The sequence below is a fragment of the Phoxinus phoxinus genome, assembly GCF_949152265.1.
Source record: "Phoxinus phoxinus genome assembly, chromosome: 8".
Lineage (NCBI taxonomy): Eukaryota > Metazoa > Chordata > Actinopteri > Cypriniformes > Leuciscidae > Phoxinus > Phoxinus phoxinus.
This window is the reverse complement of record NC_136883.1, coordinates 10,683,653-10,703,175: the sequence shown is the minus strand read 5'-3', so window position 1 is coordinate 10,703,175 and position 19,523 is coordinate 10,683,653. Positions and strand designations below refer to the sequence as shown.

The 19,523-nt window shown below is 38.2% G+C and overlaps 1 protein-coding gene across 1 annotated transcript in view; it reads right to left on the bottom strand.

Moving 5' to 3' along the window:
• Positions 1-12,416, bottom strand: part of spon1a (spondin 1a) — a 253,304-nt gene extending 240,888 nt beyond the window's left edge. The window contains exons 1-2 of the mRNA XM_079620224.1: positions 11,968-12,416; positions 9,671-9,777 (exon numbers count right to left, since the gene is read on the bottom strand). Of these exons, the coding sequence (XP_079476350.1) occupies positions 9,671-9,777; positions 11,968-12,220 (360 nt within the window). The 5' untranslated portion in view covers positions 12,221-12,416. The remainder of the gene's footprint in view (positions 1-9,670; positions 9,778-11,967) is intronic.
• Between the last annotated feature and the right edge of the window lie 7,107 nt (positions 12,417-19,523).

Sequence of the window (19,523 nt, the reverse complement as noted above, 5' to 3'; positions counted from 1 at the left end):
CATCACAGGGTCTGGTCCAGGTTTGTCTATGTTGTGGAGAAGCTTGACCTGATAAACTTGAAGCGTCGCCATTGTATGAAGCTTTGGTGCATGCGTGGGCATTGCCCGGCAAGCAATAAGCTCAGAGGTGCTGTGTTTTAAAATAAACACTGGCGAAAACATGTACATGTCTTGTACAGTGAAATGCGCTCTATCTGAAGTCTCGTCTGATAGACGCAGGGGAGAAGCATCATACTGATCTGCCGAGCTGTCAGCGATGTTCTGCCAGGCGTGAATGGGTGCCCTGCACGAGCCGCATTCGCGCCGTGACATTTACAACAACATTGCAGGAAATATGTTCTTAAATTCACTCTTTTATCGATTGCCGAATGGCCACAGGAGAAATCGCTGAATCAGCTTGCTTGCTAAAACGTTGTTGTTCTGCTGCAAGGCTTGTTTCCACGGCGAGAAGAGGCAAGAAGAGCGGCTTCAGTCTTCTTCGGAGCAGCGTGATGATCTTGACGAGATCTGCATTTCTACAAGGCATTATAGGCAGCAAACCCGCCTCTTTTGGCAGGCTGAAATGCCATTTGTCTGTGCACTTGTACAGACGTGAACCAATCAGGCTTCAGGATTCTGAGAAAACAGGAGTTTTGTCAGCAAAACTGACAAAATGTGAGAGAACCGTATCAGTTTTGTCTAGGGGCTGAATGCTATTGTGACTAACACTGAGGTATTTAGATACATATTTAAAAAATAAATCGAGTTTCCTGGAATAAGTAAATGGTTGATTGCTAAGATGGTAATTCCCATTTCCTTACAATGGCAGTGTCACGTTTAGTTTAGTCCTGTTTTCTTTATATTAATATATCAATTAATATTTGAGTCTACTTTGCCCACCTTCTTCATTCCTGAGATTAAATGTGACAGGCAGATAATTTGGCAATTTAACAGACATCTCCAACATTCCATATGATATATATTTATGGAATACAAATGTATGTCTTACAGATTTTATGCATGTGATGTCTCACATAATGAAAGAATGTTTAAAATAATTTAACTGAGAAAAAACTCATCAGCAAGCTACATGCATTTAGTTATTTCACAAATTGTACTTAAAGGATAATTCCGGTATTTAACACCTTGGGCCCTATCTTGCACCCAGCGCAAGTGACTTTGAACACCGACGCATGTATCATTCCTATTTTGCACCCGCGCACAGCGGACTTTTCCCTCCACAGACACACGTCGGTAAATTAGGAAATGAACTTGCGCTCGCGGGGGCGGTTCAGCGCAAAGAGGAGGCGTGTTCCGGCGCAAAACTCCCCTGGTGCTATTTTCCAGTTTTAGAAAGCAATTCCGCCACTGACCAGGAAAAAAACAGTCTAAAGACAGTGCCGCGTTGCGCGTTAGTGATATGGTATTTTAAGGGCGCGTGCTTGGCCATAATGTAGCGTGTTAACGCGCATCCACTTTGATTCTCTAATAATTATAAACAGACGCAGCAGTTTTCATTTTTGCAAATCATACATTATTACAAGGAAAAATATTAACACACGAGGGAAATCATTGTGATATGGCCAGCAGCCATATCACCCTCTAGCCCATGACTGGTTGCCCACTGAAGCTAAGCGGGGCTGAGCCTGGTTAGTACCTGGATGGGAGACCTCCTGAGAAAACCAGGTTGATGCTGGAAGAGGTGTTAGTGAGGCCAGCAGGGGGCGCTCACCCTGTGGTCTGTGCGGGTCCTAACACCCCAGTGTAGTGACAGGGACACTATACTATCAAAAGAGCGCCGTCCTTCGGATGAGACGTTAAACCGAGGTCCTGACTCTCTGTGGTCATTAAAAAATCCCAGGATGTCCTTCGAGAAAGAGTAGGGGTGTAACCCCGGCATCCTGGCCAAATTTGCCCCTTGGCCTCTGTCCATCATGGCCTCCTAATCATCCCCATATACTGATTGGCTTCATCATTGTTTCCTCTCCACCAGTAAGCTGGTGTGTGGTGGGAGTTCTGGCGCAATATGGCTGCCGTCGCATCATCCAAGTGGATGCTGCACATTGGTGGTGGTTGAGGAGATCCCCCCCTTCTATGTGAAGCGCTTTGAGGTCTCAGATAAAGCGCTATATAAATGTAACAAATTATTGTTGTGCCCGTGAAGATGTGAAAAATATCTATCTAGATTAAAAAACAAAAACAAATCTAGATTAGGCTACACATTTACCCAAATTATACGCCTGTTTAACCGAAGCTAATTTGGGTGGGTTTCTCCCATCATCCCGTTTTACGGCCCTGACGAGAACATCGCTCTCCTCGGCTATGAAGTGCTCCTGGCGTGCGCCTGGCAAATCCGCCGTTATAATAGCAATCCGCCGTGGAACAAGTGCGCCTGCTCTTAAAGGGAATGTGAGAGGACGCTCTGATTGGTTTATTTCACATTACGCCCAAACCACACCTATGAGTAATGAAGCTACTTCAGACTAACCCCTTTTAGATTTGCGCCAGGCGCAAGAGTCGTTTATCCCGCCGGGAAAATAGCAACAGCGCCGGGATCCGCCCACAAAGTTACTTGCGCTTTGCGCTTTGACACTTGCGTTTCAGATCATTAAAATAGGGCCCCTTGAGTCTATATTGTAGTTTGTTTTGGATGAACAAGAGTGGTGGACAACATTTTTTTGACAATGGTTCCTCTCTCGAGTTTTTGACTATAATAGAATTGGCCATGGACCCATTTAACATTGGAGTCAATGGGCACTTTTTGTCCACCACATCCAAAACAAACTACAATATAGACTCAAGGTGTTAAATACCGGAATTATCCTTTAATTTGTACTTAATCGTTTGAACACGTGCCAAAACGTGCAATTTGCTGAAATGAATAAGAATTCAAATCTGATGTGAACAATAAACTAATTGTTCAAAGATACTGCATGAACTTATTTGAGGGGGGAAAATGTACAAGGCAGCTACCTAGGCAGTATGGCAGCAGGTCAGCTCACAATGTTTTGAAACAGAGCTATGAAACATGTTTCTGTTTAAACTCTCCCAATCTTCTGTCGTGTCATTTCTCCAAAGTACCAAAAAGAGCAAAACATCTGAAAAACAATACATTTTTCTAACTTTTGTCATTCAGTCACTGCAATGGGAAATTTGAATACGGCCAGAAAGCATACCACTTGACTGAATGCTTCCTGTGTTTCCTTGACATTCTCCCTTCACAGAGCCATACCATACATCATCCATTCAAAGAAACCCAAGGCTGGCACTAATTAACTATGGCACAAAATCAATTTCAAGAGCAAATAAAAGCCCAAAAAAGAGAAAGGGTGTCTGCCAGCTCCTGAGAATAATAAGAAACGAAATAATAAATGCGACTTGCCTCCGGGGTTGGTTCTGGAGGTTAATGGGGAGGTCGGTACTTGTGGTCATGAATCTTCAGGGTTTCTGAAGGAACTCTCTTCAGTATACCCTTACAAAAACATTGACTGTGTTATTAGATGGTTTTACCATGGTACACTGAAATATACCATTCTATTGAAAGATTACCGAATTAATGTGATTAATGTGCATGTAATGCAAATATTATCAAGATATTACCAAAAATAAAATAAATGACACAAAAAAAAATAATATATATATATATATATATATAGTAGCGTATTGCCATGTGCCAGTGTTCCACATAACATAACACTTTTAGTAAATTTTTGTTGATAATTTTTTGTGTAAAGTAATCTAACACAGTATGGTGTAAAAATAAGAAGATTACAAGTAGCCAAAAGCCAAATACAGTTAACATTTAACCCTCTTGTCTCAAAATCCACCTCATGAAACTTTTCACCAGCACATATGACCCCAAGCATTAACACCAGTCTCTCCATGATACAGTGATAAACGCAGCAGAGGGGTGAAAGGTGAGTCGTGTGGCAGCTCTGACTGGAAGAGTCAGTATGGCAGTGCTCTCACTTATTAAGGGCAGAGACACGAAGATGGGCTCTCTGGGGAAATGAGCAAAAAGAACAGAGGCAAAGAAGGAAAGGTAGGGATGTGCGATGTTAACAAAATATGATCCCTCAATATTTTCAGGGATTTATTCGATAACTATAATTAGATTATATTTTACTGATTGTGTGGATTATGTTGGTACCTTTGGCCGTGTAAGGTTTCAGAGACTCTAGCTCAAAGGGAATCATTAATTAATTTAGGGAATTGGAAAGAATCACTTATTACGGCCAAGCAAATGACTCATCCAGCGTTCATTTGAACGGGCCGTAACTATCAGCTCTACAACGGATATAAATATCCAAATTAGTGAAAACACTATTTATTAGCAAGGTAACTTAGATCAGCAGTATAAGATTAAATTTGTAAGCACATAACACAAGAACAATTATCTTTAAAATACAAACAAGACTTTATTGATTATTCTAATACATAAAACTAATATATAACACAATCACAAGCACATTAATACGGGTTGCAGAAAGAAAGAAAGTGAGGAAAGAATGAGTTTTAAGAGTGATCAAGTCCCAAGTTTCTATGTGCACTTAAGACATGACCTGAACGAACCATCAATCATTAATTTAACCCTTCTATCGTTTCTTAGGCGGGTTATTAAATTTATGCACCAGTTCAGTTAAGAGTCTGGAGCCAGTGGGGATTCCTTTTGGTGAAAAAGGGGGTTTCCCGGGTTTGTTGATTGGCTGGATATATGTCTTGGGGGGCCAATCAAGTGGTATATTGGCGGATGGATGGAAAGTCTTTGAATTTGGAAGCAGCTTTGCAGTCGAATCGTTTAACCGAAACTTTGCAGCAAAACTTAACTTAGAACCGAGACTCTCTACGCGAAAAGAAAACTGAGGAAAAGAAAGAAAAGTGAGACGAGTAGTAAGATGGCTCGAAGGAAGCTGTTTAACCCATGTTCTTCTGATCTTGATTTGGGTTATTTTGCCTGCTCGTTTACATGGTTACTTGTCTGTCTGGTGTACATCTACTCTTCTCAAGCTTGAATTGGGGCCTAAGATTTTAAACTCAAAATGTTTGTCCAGCCTACTGGATGAGTTCTGACCAATTAGACCCTTTCATTATTTTAGAGGGTGGTATTTTCTTCACCTCTCATCGTAAATCATGCGTTATCTGTGGTCTCTTTACTCTTCAGCTCGAGCAGGGTAAAGAGGGTACAGTTTAGACATGATTCCTATTATAAGAACACAAAACATTTTACACAGATTTCAGTCAAGCCATCTTCTGAATTACGAACATATGATCGTACTGATAGGAAACAAGACACACTTTCATTCAAACATCTAATTGTTAAAACAATTACATGCCTTATATGTGATCTAAGCATAATAGACACATATAGAGCAGTGGTTCTCAAAGTGGGGTCCGCAGACCCGTAGTGGTACGTGAACTATACCCAGGGGATCCGCGAAATAATTTATAACCGCCATCCGTTTTTTTTCCAGACTGTAGGCCTAAGTCTTGTTTTCTTTATCATCTGAAAACATGCTATTTATTCCAAAGTGACTTATATAATGCATTTAACGTCAAATAATACAAATAGCCACTTTAAAGGTTTCTATAGATAGATTATCTATCTGTAGCCTATTTCTTATGTCTGTGCGTCAAGTAGACTATTCGCTGTGTTTTGGTTGATTTTGGGGCACGTGCGCCAGAAAGGAGACAGAGATGGCATGAACCCGCATCCTGCTGTTTTCTTTCTTTTTAAAAATTATAAATATTGTATTCCTTTGTTTCCCCTGCTGAGGAAAAAATCCAAGTAATCGCGCCGGCGTCTCGCGTGCGTGCACAATATGTCAGTTCTAGCACTGCTAATTTGACATCGCAGACTGTTCATTATCAAAATTAAATACAGTCAACCGAACTTATAAAAAGTTCTGCTTAATTTAATTATCTGTTGTATACTATGAAGGCAGACTAACAGCTCGTCAATGTCAAAATGTTTGAGTCTGAGATGAATTCAAAGTAGGAGGGCTTATATGTTCACAGAATCTGCAAGCCCATCGCGAATTCCCGCACGACGCTTCAGATAACGGTCATAAAGTGCGAGATAAGATGTAGGCCTAAATAGCTAAACTAAACAGCTGTTTTAGATAGAAGTTTTAAACGAACAACAGAAACAATCAGTTTGCAAAGTATCAACCAAAGCTCAGCTTTGGTAAAGGAAATAGCTACAGGTCAAGAGAAGCATACTGTGCCCAGGATGAGATTAACATTATGGATTCCTATTTGACACAGATATACTGTATTTTTTTCGCTAATTACAGTGGATATAAGCTCAATTTAACAACACAAGCACCTATTAAACATATTGGCATTATTATTATATAAATATAAGCTATATTTGTGTACCTCGAATGTGTTCAAATATTGGAATTTAACATGTATGAAAATAATCCTTGAAACATTTCTCATTTAAAGCCATTCCTGTTTGGAATATGTGATTGTGTTTTGATGTACATGTGAACAATAATCATTTAGCTCTAAGTCATATGCAGTGCGCAGCTAAGCAATGAAGTACAGTGTGCTTCCTCATTCATGAACATGATTTCTGCTCTCGTCGTACTGAATTCCATTGTTGTGGAGGTGAAGATGACGACTCCCATGATTCCACACTCATTCACGGGATCATCAAGCTACGATGTTGTTAGTGTTGGATAACAGACCTCTGCAGTGAACATACCTAATGTGTATTTGCACAGATTGTTACCAATAATCTAGATCAGTTTAAGCCACAATCGGATAATCTGATTGAAAAAAAAACAACACTTTGATTACCGCAGCATGTCGCTTAGTACAGTATGCACAATAATACTAGAAGCCCAAGTAATGAGCATATATTCGATAACATTTGCATTGCATTGCAAATGGTGGACGCTGCACATTGGTGATGGTTGAGGAGATTCCCCCTTCCATGTGTAAAGTTATTTGAGTGCCCAGAAAAGTACTATACAAATGTATCAAATTATTATTATTAGCAACCAGTACAGTACTAATAGCAATGTTGCTGAAACAACGACAATCATGTTTCTGATACCTGGATAAGCTTGGCACAGCATGTGACAATGACACCAGATATAAGCCTAAAACACAGCCATGTTCCAAATAACGACTGGGCTAAATTACTTTAAAACAACCATGTTTCCAAATACCAACTAACAGCTTTTAGAATAGTGGTTCTCAAACTTTTTTTTTTGACGCGCCCCCCTTTTAAAACATCTGAGCATGTTTCCAATAGCAACCAGATAGCCTTTAGAGCAAGCATATTTACAATACACTATAGCTTTAAGAACGCCATTTCCAAGAACTAGATAGACCAAGCGTGTCCGATACCCGACTGAATCAAAGCTGAACTGACTCACCTGAAAAGTGACTGTTCGCTATGTCTTTTTAGAGCTGTGCCACAGCAGAAAGGATTCCGTTTGCACCATGAATTGTTATTTCCTAACTATCACCGCAAGCTGCTTGAATCTGTACTGCATAGTGTTAAAAGCACAGCATGTGCAACACGAGCAGTTTCCAATGACAACAGATAAATAACGCACATAGCCAATATGATCGCATAAGCCTAGCAAAAGCATTTTAATGAAACCGACTAGATAAGCTTTAGCAACATGGAGAGCATTAGCAACAAGCATGTTTCCAATACCCTGATATATTTTAGCAGTGAGCATTAAAAATGAACTTAGCTTAGCTTTGTGAAGACTTTCAGAGATGAATGGAGAGAATATCACATCGAGTAATAGCAGTACTTGCAATAACAGCTCTATAGCTACATTGTAGTGTGAGGATTTGAACTGAAAATAAAATTTAAAAACTTACACCTCTGCCTCTTTCTGCAACTTGTTTGCAAAGTACAACATGAAAGTGCAAGGCACTTTGTATATATATGTATATACTGTGTGTGTATATATATATATATATATATATATATATATATATATATATATATATATATTCTGTTTATATATATTGTATTCTATGTACAGTGCAGTCAAAAGTTTGGACACACGAATGGGAAAGTGTGTCCAAACTTTTGACTGGTGCTGTACTATAATATACATATAAATAATATCGGCCGATAAATCAATATCAGGCTTTTTTTACTCCATAATATCGGTATCAGCATCTGCCCCCAAAAATCCATATCGGTCGGATCCTACGTTCTATAACCGGTTTGTGGATTAAAATTTGTTTATATTTTGAATCTGCCTTCGTCTATCTTCTTCCTCGGTCTTGTGACACATATAATCATGAAAAGCTTGTAAAGACAGAAATATACCGTTCACGTCAACTGCCACAAACTCAATCTAACTCTATGGTATTTTGGCCCAAATTCATCTGACATTAGATGTCAGAATCTAGAATCTAACAAATTTAGACAAATGTCAACATGGATAGGTTGTGTGACATGCCCTCATCCTCAAAAATAAACATTAACAGAAGTATACAGGGTTATAGAAAATACTGCTCACATCAAAATGAGGATAAACGTGGGTCAAGCACACTCTTTCAAAAGCATAAACCGATCAAAATCTTTCAAATTGCTGATCCAACATAGTTCTTAATAAATTCCAATTCATTTAACAGACATTTTTGATAATTTTTTAATGCTGAACAATTTTGGTATGGTGTTGTATTGAGTTCATCACAATTGTAACTGTAAATGTAGAATCTGGTACCTGAAACAAAACCATTTAAGAATCACTGTTCTACGTACATCCCACTAGAAAGACAAGAAATCTCTTCTGTGCAAGAGCAGGTTTGAGCAGAGCATTTCTGCAGGGAGCTGAGATTTATGGTTTATGTGACATTTAATGGGCCTTTTTTGTTCCGTTTCCACTCTCTGGCATAGCATGAGAGCTCGTGCGGAGAGGCAGCATATGGTGTTGATGTAAGAGCTTTGCCAGGTGTGGCTGAATCTGAGCTTGTCTCCAGCACACAAAGGGAGTACAGTAGATCCCACAGCCAGGCAATCAAGGCTGCCGTAATACAAACTAAACCATCAACTTTATATTTGTGGAAACTTCTCTAATTCATTGTCCCAGAAGGGCTATAAGGTGCATAATATTCATGTGATCCTGTCTAATGCAACTGTGAAATCTATAAGGATTCATACTTAATTAGTGCTCTTTGGACATCAAGTAGAGATACTTGACCTTCCTGGGTTAGTTCACCAAAACATAAAAATTATGTCTTCATTTACTCAACCTCATGTCATTACAAAACCATGAGACTTTTGTTTATCTTCAAAAAAGAAGATATTTTTAATTAAACCTAAGAGATTTCTGTCACTTCATTGAAAGTCCATGCAACTTTGACTCTTCAAAAAGTTCACAAAGCGTAAGAAACGTAAACATAATCCATATGAATTGAGCAGTTTAATTAAAGTCTTCTGAAGAGATACGATCACTTTATAATATGAATAGATTTAATTCAAGCTTTTATTCACATACATTGGTCAATGCACATATATTGAGCTAATTAAATAAGGCAAACGGAAGCTCAATCTCAGTCAAACTTTTGGTTGCATGGGTGGGACAGAAAAAAAGGCTTCATTTGTTTTTAGAAGATGAACACAATTTTTCTTTTTGGATAAACTATCCCTTATATTGCCATATATTTTATTAAATGCTGTATATGTGAAACATGTGATGCATCTCACCTGGAAATTTCCAGCATAATCCTCTTCATGGTCACCATTGTGCCCTTCCTTCAAAGTGATAAGAGTAAAGCCTCTGAAGTATGCAGGGTTGGTTGCATACAGGGTTACTGGAAAGAAATCACAATAATTATACAACATGACCTTTCTGGTTGATTTCACAGGTGATCAAAATCAATAAAACACTTACAATTAAATCAGGTATCTGATGCAGAATTGTTAGCATTTCACAAGTGTGTTTGCCCATACAATCTTTAGCTATTGAGGTTAAAGTTTGTTGACTTGTTCGCAGCTGAGGGGCTCAAGAAAGCCGTTTCAACTTGAGCTCTGGTGTGAAGGGATGCTGAAGCAGCTGATGCCAGAGCAAGGTGTGTGCTGCGTATATGCTCTGGCAGTTCATTGAAAGATTAGATGGGTTCTCTCCTCCCGAACTTCACTTCTTTTGTAGTAAAAAAAACAACAACTCTAACAACTTGTATTTCCAATACTTTTTCTTCTTTCTATACTTTATGCTCAAATATTTATTATCTACAAAATCTTTCAAACATATATTGTAACACACATAGAAACAGATCATTGGTCAATGCAACGGTACAAATGGTTAGAAAAATTATAAAATTTTGATTTCCATAGTCAAATTATACATGAAACTATGTATATGGACTACTGATCTATGATTAAATAATGTTTGATAATGACCTATTAGTAAAAGTTTGTGTAATGTATTATAAAATCCTTTTTTTTTTGGTGTAGGTAAAGATACACTAAAAAGAGTTTAGTGTCTTTTAAACTGACATTTGTATTCCTATCGTGCCTCAAAGCCTTGTACACTAGACTACCTAATTAGACAGAATTTTGACACCAGGTGCATACAACAATTTACAGTCTCATAGGGGAGAGCAAGGAGAGCTGACAATGCCTTTTTTTTAGGAAATATGATAACACTACCTATTTAAGGTGCTATAAGCAGTTTTTCAAAAATGCTGTTGAAAAGTTTCAACAGCTTTAAGACCCACTTTAATATTAGAAAAGCTTTACAGTGCTGGAGAGACCTACACAGGAAGTCATGAAAATGGATGCCGATGTTTGCTTTGTTTCTGCTCTGTACAAGTAACATTGGTTTTGCGGTTTCACACAAACAAGAAATGGCAGTTGCTGTAATGTTAGACATAATTATAGGACAGTTTTGAGAGTCATTGTTAGTCTGGAGCTGATGTGCTGCTGGCGACTAACAATCAACTGTTGCTTGTATTTACTCTTGTGTACTGTATGTTCATTTGTTTGTGCTTCCTTGTCGTTCGTTCATCATCTTTGCTTTATTTTTCGTGAAGCACTATTTTTCTTCGCTTCTGCTATGATAAATACATCCACTCTTGCATCATGTGTGTAGCGGAGGCAAGCTAGTAACACTAGACTAGAGAATGCTGTGTTTAGCGTCCCTGTTGGCGCATTCGAGACTAGCTCGGCAGGGTTCCAGGTCTGTGCATCAAAAGTAGCCCAATGGCCAGACAAAACTAACCCAAAAAAGGCCCAATGCTATTTTCTCCATCGGGGGGCCAAATTCTCCACTACCTTTGTACGTCTTGGGGTGTTTTGGGGGTGTTGGAGTGCCGAAATCGAACTTACGGGGATGGAAAGAAACTTGCAGGAAAAAAGATTACCCACGGCAACAACTTAAATGTAGCCCAATTCTGTGGGAAAATAGCGGACTTGGCAAAACAGCAGCTCAGAGCAAGGCTGTTATGTGCGGGCTGTAAAGTGTTTGTGAATTTTGTAGGCAGAGAAATGAAGAGAGGGGGTGTGTTTGTTTAGGTGGATTTCAAATATCAACAGTGTTCAACAACAATTCTGGGGGATCACTTACTGCACCTTTAAATCAAGCCATCTTTTATAACATCTGTTTTTAAAAGTTATATAAGAGCTTTCAGCAGTACTTAAAATGAACAATTTATAAAACCACAAAAACAGAATGGTTAATTACAAGAAAACAGACAATAGTTAATACATTAAATTAAAATTAACTATGTGACAACGTGCCCTGGTATTAATATGACATTGCCTTGACCTGACTGATTAAATATAGCTACACTGTTGTGAAAACAATTAAAATCTAATAACATTCTTGCTGAATGCTTCATTAATGTGGTGTTGTAATTACGGTTTATCCAACAGCTATTGTAGCTATAAAAAAAAAAAAAAAAGCTAGTTTTTGAGACACAAAACAAATCTCCAGCGCGCGCGCACTGTGAAGCGTCTATACTCTATGGCACTAACAGCTGAAATAGTGATAGCCTATGTACCTCGATAAGTGCTGCCGGGATGATAATACTCCGGGTCTCCTTCCACTCGCAGTCTGAACTCATTGAAGCCCTCTCTCCTGCCTCCAGCTCCGTGCGGCTGAGCCCGCGTTATCCAGCTGCAGTAGCCGTCAGATGGAGCCGCTCTGTCCGCTGGCTCCTCGGGCACACTCGCACACACGCAGCCGGTGAGCAGCAGCAGGACACCGGTTCTCCACATCTCCGATCGATTCACTTTAATTTTACCAATATGCATTTACAAGCGTGTGTCTAGAGTGTTTAACTCTAGTGGAAACTAAACTTACTGTAATAACAGACTCCCATATACGCAGTTGCTGATCTATCCGTCTTCACCGTGTTATTTTGCCATCCTGGACTGAAGAGAGAACGAGAGATGAAGAATCGCCCGCCTGTACCGAGTGGCACACTCTGAGTGGACTGACTCAAGTGCTGCTGCTGTCTCTCAGTGACAGCTGAATGGATTCAGCCACACAAACTTCAAACAAAGACCACATGCTCAGAGCAGAGAGAGCCTCTGTGTTCAGATATTTTAAAGATCGTCACAATTTTTCCAAGTGATTCTCCTCGACGAATTTATATGTAGCCTAGTCCTTAATTATAAATGCAGGTTGTTTTTGATTTTTTTGGAGCACTCATCATGCACTGAATGCTTTCCTATCAGATCATGCACTCTCAAGGCAGTGCTGTACTGATGTTTTTCCTCTCTTCTTGTTAATTTCAACCCTGATTTTGCCTTTTGTAAACCTTATGCATTTTAAGAAATGCATTTTAAGAAATTTAACAATAAATCTATTTAACATTGTACATTTTGATGGGTCTTCTTTATTTTAGTAACCATTAAATCAAAATGGTAAAATCTTCTTTGTTTGTTTTTTTATATTAGCCTATACCATTTTATTATACATTTTTTATAAGTGCATATCATCATTATTATTTTTATTTGTGTGCCCTCACAATATTTAATCAAAATAAGTTATTCTCCCTCTTGCAACTATATCAATTATCTTCTCTGATGAGGTGTTTACTGTGAGGGTGGGATAACCAGTCATTAATACGTTTACAGCAATAACAAATGACACTGATCCAACGATCCAATCAATTCCCAATTTAAAATCAAAATAAAGTCCCACATTAGATTATTTTCTTGTTGAAGCCATTTAACTTGGATATAAGTCACAATAGGGAAGATACTATCGCAAATTGCATTTCATGTCGACTTATTGCATGTTGTGATTAGCAACAGAAAGGAGAAGTGTGTCATTTCTGCATGTCACCAAAACTGCTGTTTCAATTTAGGGTTTCTGAACACTCCCCCATCTGCCATTAGTCAGACAAACAGTCACATCCCAAGCACACTATTGGTTGAGGCAATGTTGCTGTCTGGTCAGGATTACTAAAAGGATAGTTCACCCACAAATGAATGTACATAATCTCAACATAATCTCATGTTGTTCCGAACCTGTATTTACTTTCTTACATCGTTCTGTGATTTAATTTTTTTTTTTTAATTATGCAACGAATATCACTAAAACTGCTTCCAACATTTTTCAAAATATCTTCTTTTGTGTACGCAGAAGAAAGAAATGCACAACATGAGGGATGATGACAGATGTAATTATTACAGTTGGCTTAAATTACTTAAAGTTGACTATGCACTGCAATAGGATAAATAATTCAAGATGTATTATTATTTAGTGTTTATGATTGTTTATTTTCAACAAAGTGCCTGATCATGTAATTTAGGCATAATTATTTATGTCACAATGACTAATGTATTTGCAGTCCAATGGCGTTCTGTCTTTTTATCTGTAATATACATCACTACCAAAATACCGGTAAACTCTTTAATGTGAATCATTGGACATCTCTATCCACCTGGATGATGAGAAATGCTTTAGTTTCACTATCTGTCCAGTTATTTTTTCTTATAGTCACACTTAAGTTTAGAATTCAATTCTCAAAAATAATACACTACAACTTTTGTCTATGTTAACTCCAAATTAGCTAGTTGCTACTGCTTATTAATAGTTAGTAAGGTAGTTGGAAAGTTTAGGTATTGGATTAAGGGATGTATAATAGGCCTATGGTCGTGCAGAATAAGGCATTAATATGAGCTTTATACGTCTAATAAACAGCCAATATCCTAGTAATATGCATGCTAATAAGCAACTAGGTAATTGTGAGAATTGGACCCTAAACTAAATTGTTACCAATTCTCTTTATCTACACTAGGTTCTTTTTTTATTTTATTTTTTATGAACACACCTATAAACACTGAAACATTTAAAAATGCTTAAATCACCTTACTTCACATGAGTCAAACCTCAAAAAAAAGCTCACTGAAATGATACAGAGAGACCAGACATATAATTAAGCTGTCATGTCACTATTCTGGCATAGTCATTTTGCACTAGTGTGTCCTGGTTGCACACAAAATCACCATTGCATTTGGTCTAAAATGCAACTGTCCTCATGTTTTGCCGCAGGACAGTAATTGCAAATAAATATGTTGTCATCTTTGCTAGAATTCAATACGAATATTATACAAAGTAACATTCATCTTTAAAGTCACAAAGAAATCAAAATGAACAGTTGTTGTTGGTTTCTATGAACTATTGCAGTATTTATAATTATAATATATCCATGCCCTTATTTATATATATTTTTTCAAATGCCTTTGTAATCTTTAATCAAAATATCGTACCCTCCCTCTTGCAACTACACCTCTTCTCTGATGAAGTGTGTACTGGTGTGAAGGCTAGACAACCTGTCAGTCACATGAGACCGCAGCAATAGCAAACAACATCAATCCAGTGATTCAATCCAAATCAAGTGCCGTCCTAAATGTTCAAGTACTGGCCAGGTACCGCCCTAAATGTTGTTCTTGTTCGAGAAGCCATTTCACTTGGATAAACGCCACAATAGGGAAGAAAAGACTATCACAACTCCCACTTGATGCCGACTTTGACAACACTATGAAAGTGGCGGTACAACATGGGTCATCATCTTAATTATTTTTGCTTAAAATCAATCGCATGACTGTGTCATTTCAATTCAAGCTTACTTGTATAGCACTTAACACATATTGTTTCAAAGAACCTTTACAAATGCTTGTTTCAGTGTTACAATTAGGAAGCATTCTGTTATAAGTGTGTTAAATGTCCATATGACAGATATATACAGCTACAATATAACACAAATGATGTGGTTAGTTAACATCATGTATTCAGTTAAGCAAAGACAACGAACGTGTTAGGCAGCAATTACAACTTGTGCTTGAAATGATTACAATGTAATCAAATACCTTTGTTTCTTTCACAGTCCATACTACAATGCAAAAATAGACACAAAAATATAGACCTACTGATCATTTCTGAGAAAGTGGAGGGGTGAACTTTCGAGAAGTAATAGTTGCAGCACCACTTTCTATCAGATAGTTGAAGGATGTCGACTTGGCATTACAGTCGCCCCAGCAGTGGCATAACTGGGTAAGTGTTCCAAAATTAGAGCACAGTCTTTCTTTTTTTCCCGTCTCTCTTATCCTCTTCCTCCTTTTGTTCCTTCCTCTCTCCTACAGTGTCACTTAGTCTTGCTTTCAGTCTCTTTGTCTTTTTTCGCAGCTCTAGTTTTTGCTCTTTTGTTTGTCAGCAATATTGACGTTGTATCTGCTCTATAATGATTAATGGAATTTTCTGCTGCCTGGTAAAGGCTTGAGTCTTGTCAGTGAACCACCCATCAATGAGGCTCTCTGTCAGAAAGGTGCAATTACAGGGCTTTTAACAGACCCCTTTTTCTCAAACACATTTTCTAGCTTGTTTTCAAGGTGCCACAGAACCCTGAAAACCTAAGCTCACTGTTTGCTTTTCCTGATTAAATGTAGAGATAAAGAGCATTTAGTGTAGTAACATCAAAGTTCAAATGGCTTACATTTATTCCCTCTACGTATGTAACTGCTCTGAATATTGAGTGGATTGAAAACTTGAGACAATTGTCTCAAGATTAAGGGTGCTTTCACACCTGCCTTGTTTAGTTCGGTTGAATCGCACTAGAGTTCGTTTTCCGAATTGGTGCGGTTCGTTTGAGCAGGTGAGAATGCAGCAATCGCACTCGGGTGCGCACCAAAAGCGGACCAAAGAAGCGTACCGAGACCTCCTAGGAGAGGTGGTCTCGGTACGCTTTCAAACGAACTCTGGAGCGGTTCGTTTGTGGTGAGAACGTGATCCGACCTCGAACAGACCCAACTGCCAAATAACTGCGCATTTTTGGACTAAACCAGCTGCCGTAGTCAGCCGCGTTGTGCATTATGTCAATGTTTAGCAACATTAATGCACGCGTTGCCTCCTCCTGAAGTGACTCGCTGCGTGCATTATTTATTTAAATAATTTTCAAGCCGCATTCTCGCTTCATTCTCAAATGTTATTGTTTGCCTAAAGTGGTGTAGACAAACTAATATAATAAACTATGACCAGGGATACAATCAGCCCACAAAGTCATTTCTCCACAGTAAAAACCGGCGTGTTGTCTGCCGGATTTTCCTCCTCTTTGTTTACGAATTCCGTCAGTTCTGTATTTTTTCCCCCGCACGTTAATTCTGACAATCAAAGTGCAGTTATGAAAATACGTTCAAGACCCATCTAGCCAACGAGTGATGTGGATGTTGTCACGTGACTGCATTTTAGTTCGTTTCATAAACTGATTCGGACCAGAGCAATCAGTGTGGTGTGAAAAGGAACCAAAACGCCTGAAAAATGCTACAAAGTATAATTTTTCTACCTTGGTCCGGACCAAATGAACCGAACTACAGATGTGAAAGCACCCTTAGGGTGTATTCACACCAGGAAAGTCCGATAGTTCACTTGCTTTGGTCCGGACCAAATAATTTTTATTTATTTTTTTGTTTGGTACGGTTCGCTTTCACACTGCTCTTTTTGCAAGTGAACCAAAATTTGTAAACAAAACCACACGTATGCTAAGGTCGTCCATTCATTGGACAAGGATTCTCAAGTAGGGAAAATAGGAAGTGCAAAAAAAAAGGCTCAGCATGTTTAGAGCATTGCGCACTTTCATATAATGTTGCCGAAGTTTTTTTACTTTAACGCGGCACTGTGCGGGAGACTGCTCATATCCCCTCTCCTTCATCCGTTCAGTAAACATGTTGAACACATCAGTATTTTTATGTGTCCTCTCCAGCAGCTGTGCTACATGGGCTTCTGCCCAAATGTTAATAAGGCAGCTCGTCTCTTCGACGCTCCAGGTCAAACCACGACTCATTTTATCAAATGTAGTAAATCAACAACAGATAACTTTCCCATAACGCAACTCCGACTACGGAAGCCTGTTAACTCAAAGGCGCAGTGCTTTCTTGCAATTGGGTCGGTCCATGTTCACGTCGTAAACGAACCGTACCAGAGTTCGTTTGGAACCGTACCGAGACCACCTGTTCAGCTGGGTCTCGGTTCGATTGTTTGGTCCGCACCCGAGTTCAATTGCTGTATTCACACCTGCCCAAAAGGTCCGCACCAAGGGGGGAAACGAACTAGAGTTCGATTCAATGGATGAATGGATTTTCGACCTGTGGTTATAACTAAAAATAAAACTGTCTATTGTCTGGATGTGGATATGCTATAGATGTATGCATTAAGAAACACATTGGATTTACATTGGATTTTTGCCTGACTTTGCTACTAGTGGCCACTGCAATCCTTGAGACTCTCATTTAGATTATGTGGGCAAACCTTAACAAAAAGGCCTAAATAAAACATGAAAGTGCACCAAGTAGCACAACAAGAAATGTAGCTAATTACAATACTCACAGGTCAAAATACATATTTATACATTTATGAATAATATAAATGCATATAAATATAATTGATGAGATGGGGAAATGCACTGAACATATTGATGACATCTTCTCCTGCTCTGGGGCCTCATTTATAAAACTGTGCGTAGGAACCTTACTAAAAGTGTACGTACGCACAAAAGCCAAAAATGGTGTACGCAAAAAAAAAATCTGATTTATAAAACCGTGCGTATGCACACCTGCACGCAATTTTCACTTTATAAATCACAGCCTACCTGATAATTTGCGCACGCAAAAAAAAAAAATTTACCGCCCTTTCTCCGCCCACATTCAACCATATATAGACAATGCAAATTACCTCATTAGCCATGCATATATTAAAGGAGCAAGGAAATTTGTGTTTTCAGCGATCAGATTTAAGAATTTACACCTTATCAAAGGTTTAATCATTTACACCTTATCACATGAATCACATAATGAGTGATAGGCCTAATCCATTTAAGAATGGAAGTGAAAGAAATTAAATTTACGTACTTTCAGCATATAGTTCCTTTTATGTCTTTAAACTAAACATGCATGTATGTATCTTTAGGACCCATAATGGTGATTTAATTTTATTAAGTTGGCTTGAGAAAGCCAACTTACTAAAATCCTATGTAAACTTATTATTATTATTCTTTTTCTTATTCTTCTACAAACTCCAAACTCGGGTCAGACCTTCAGACTGTTCTGACTTGGTGTGCTATATCTTTTCAAACTGATTTGACTTTCAGTTTTCTTAAAAATGTATATTAAAAATCATAAAAATCCCATAGACTTACATTGCAGAGTGCTCAAATTGAGCCAAGACTACGGTGGGCCATTAGTGTACAAGCCAAAAACTCAAATCTAAACTCCCTGAAGCCCTAGACTCAATTAAACTACCATTCTAAATCTATCTATCTATCTATCTATCTATCTATCTATCTATCTATCTATCTATCTATCTATCTATCTATCTATCTATCTATCTATCTATCTAACTTATCTATCCTTCTTTCTTTCTTACTAATCTATCTATCTATCTATCTATCAAACTTTAACCTACTTTAAACATCAAACTACTTTAAACTTCTTCAAACTCTCTGGTCCGGCTTTCTCAAGCCAACTTAAAGTTTGTCTCAACCAACTTTTTTTTCTAGTTTGTATTTTTTGTTGTAACCGGGACCTATGAGCAACTTGTAAATATTGTAAATATTGAAATATGTCAAACTTAATTTTGCCATTTTGCAAAGGGTTAATTCCCTTTATCCGCAGTCAGTTCCTCAACTCACCATCAGTGTCGCCAAACTGTTTTGTCTTCAAAATGTGCGTACGCATGGGTCAGAGTTTGCGTGGAGGTGCGCATATTTTCACGTCAAGTTTTTCTTTATAAATCCCACCTTTTGCGCAGGAACTGGCGTACGCATGTTTTCAGCCCCGTTTTGTGCGTACGCAAGCTTTATAAATGAGGCCCCAGGGCTGTATACAAATTAAATTAAAAGGAGGAGTTTTGTTCAGACACAAGTGTTTTTACAAATGCAAACAAGAGTCAGCGCATGAGGTATTTTTCAAGCAAACTGTAAAGTCAACTTCTGTCTGTGAAAAATATGTTTCCTTCGTCTCAAAGTACATTAGCTTTGTAAATTTCCGTCAGATGGTGACCAAAATATATGATGGCAACCCACTTACAGGTTTCTTTTATATTTTCTTTTTTTAA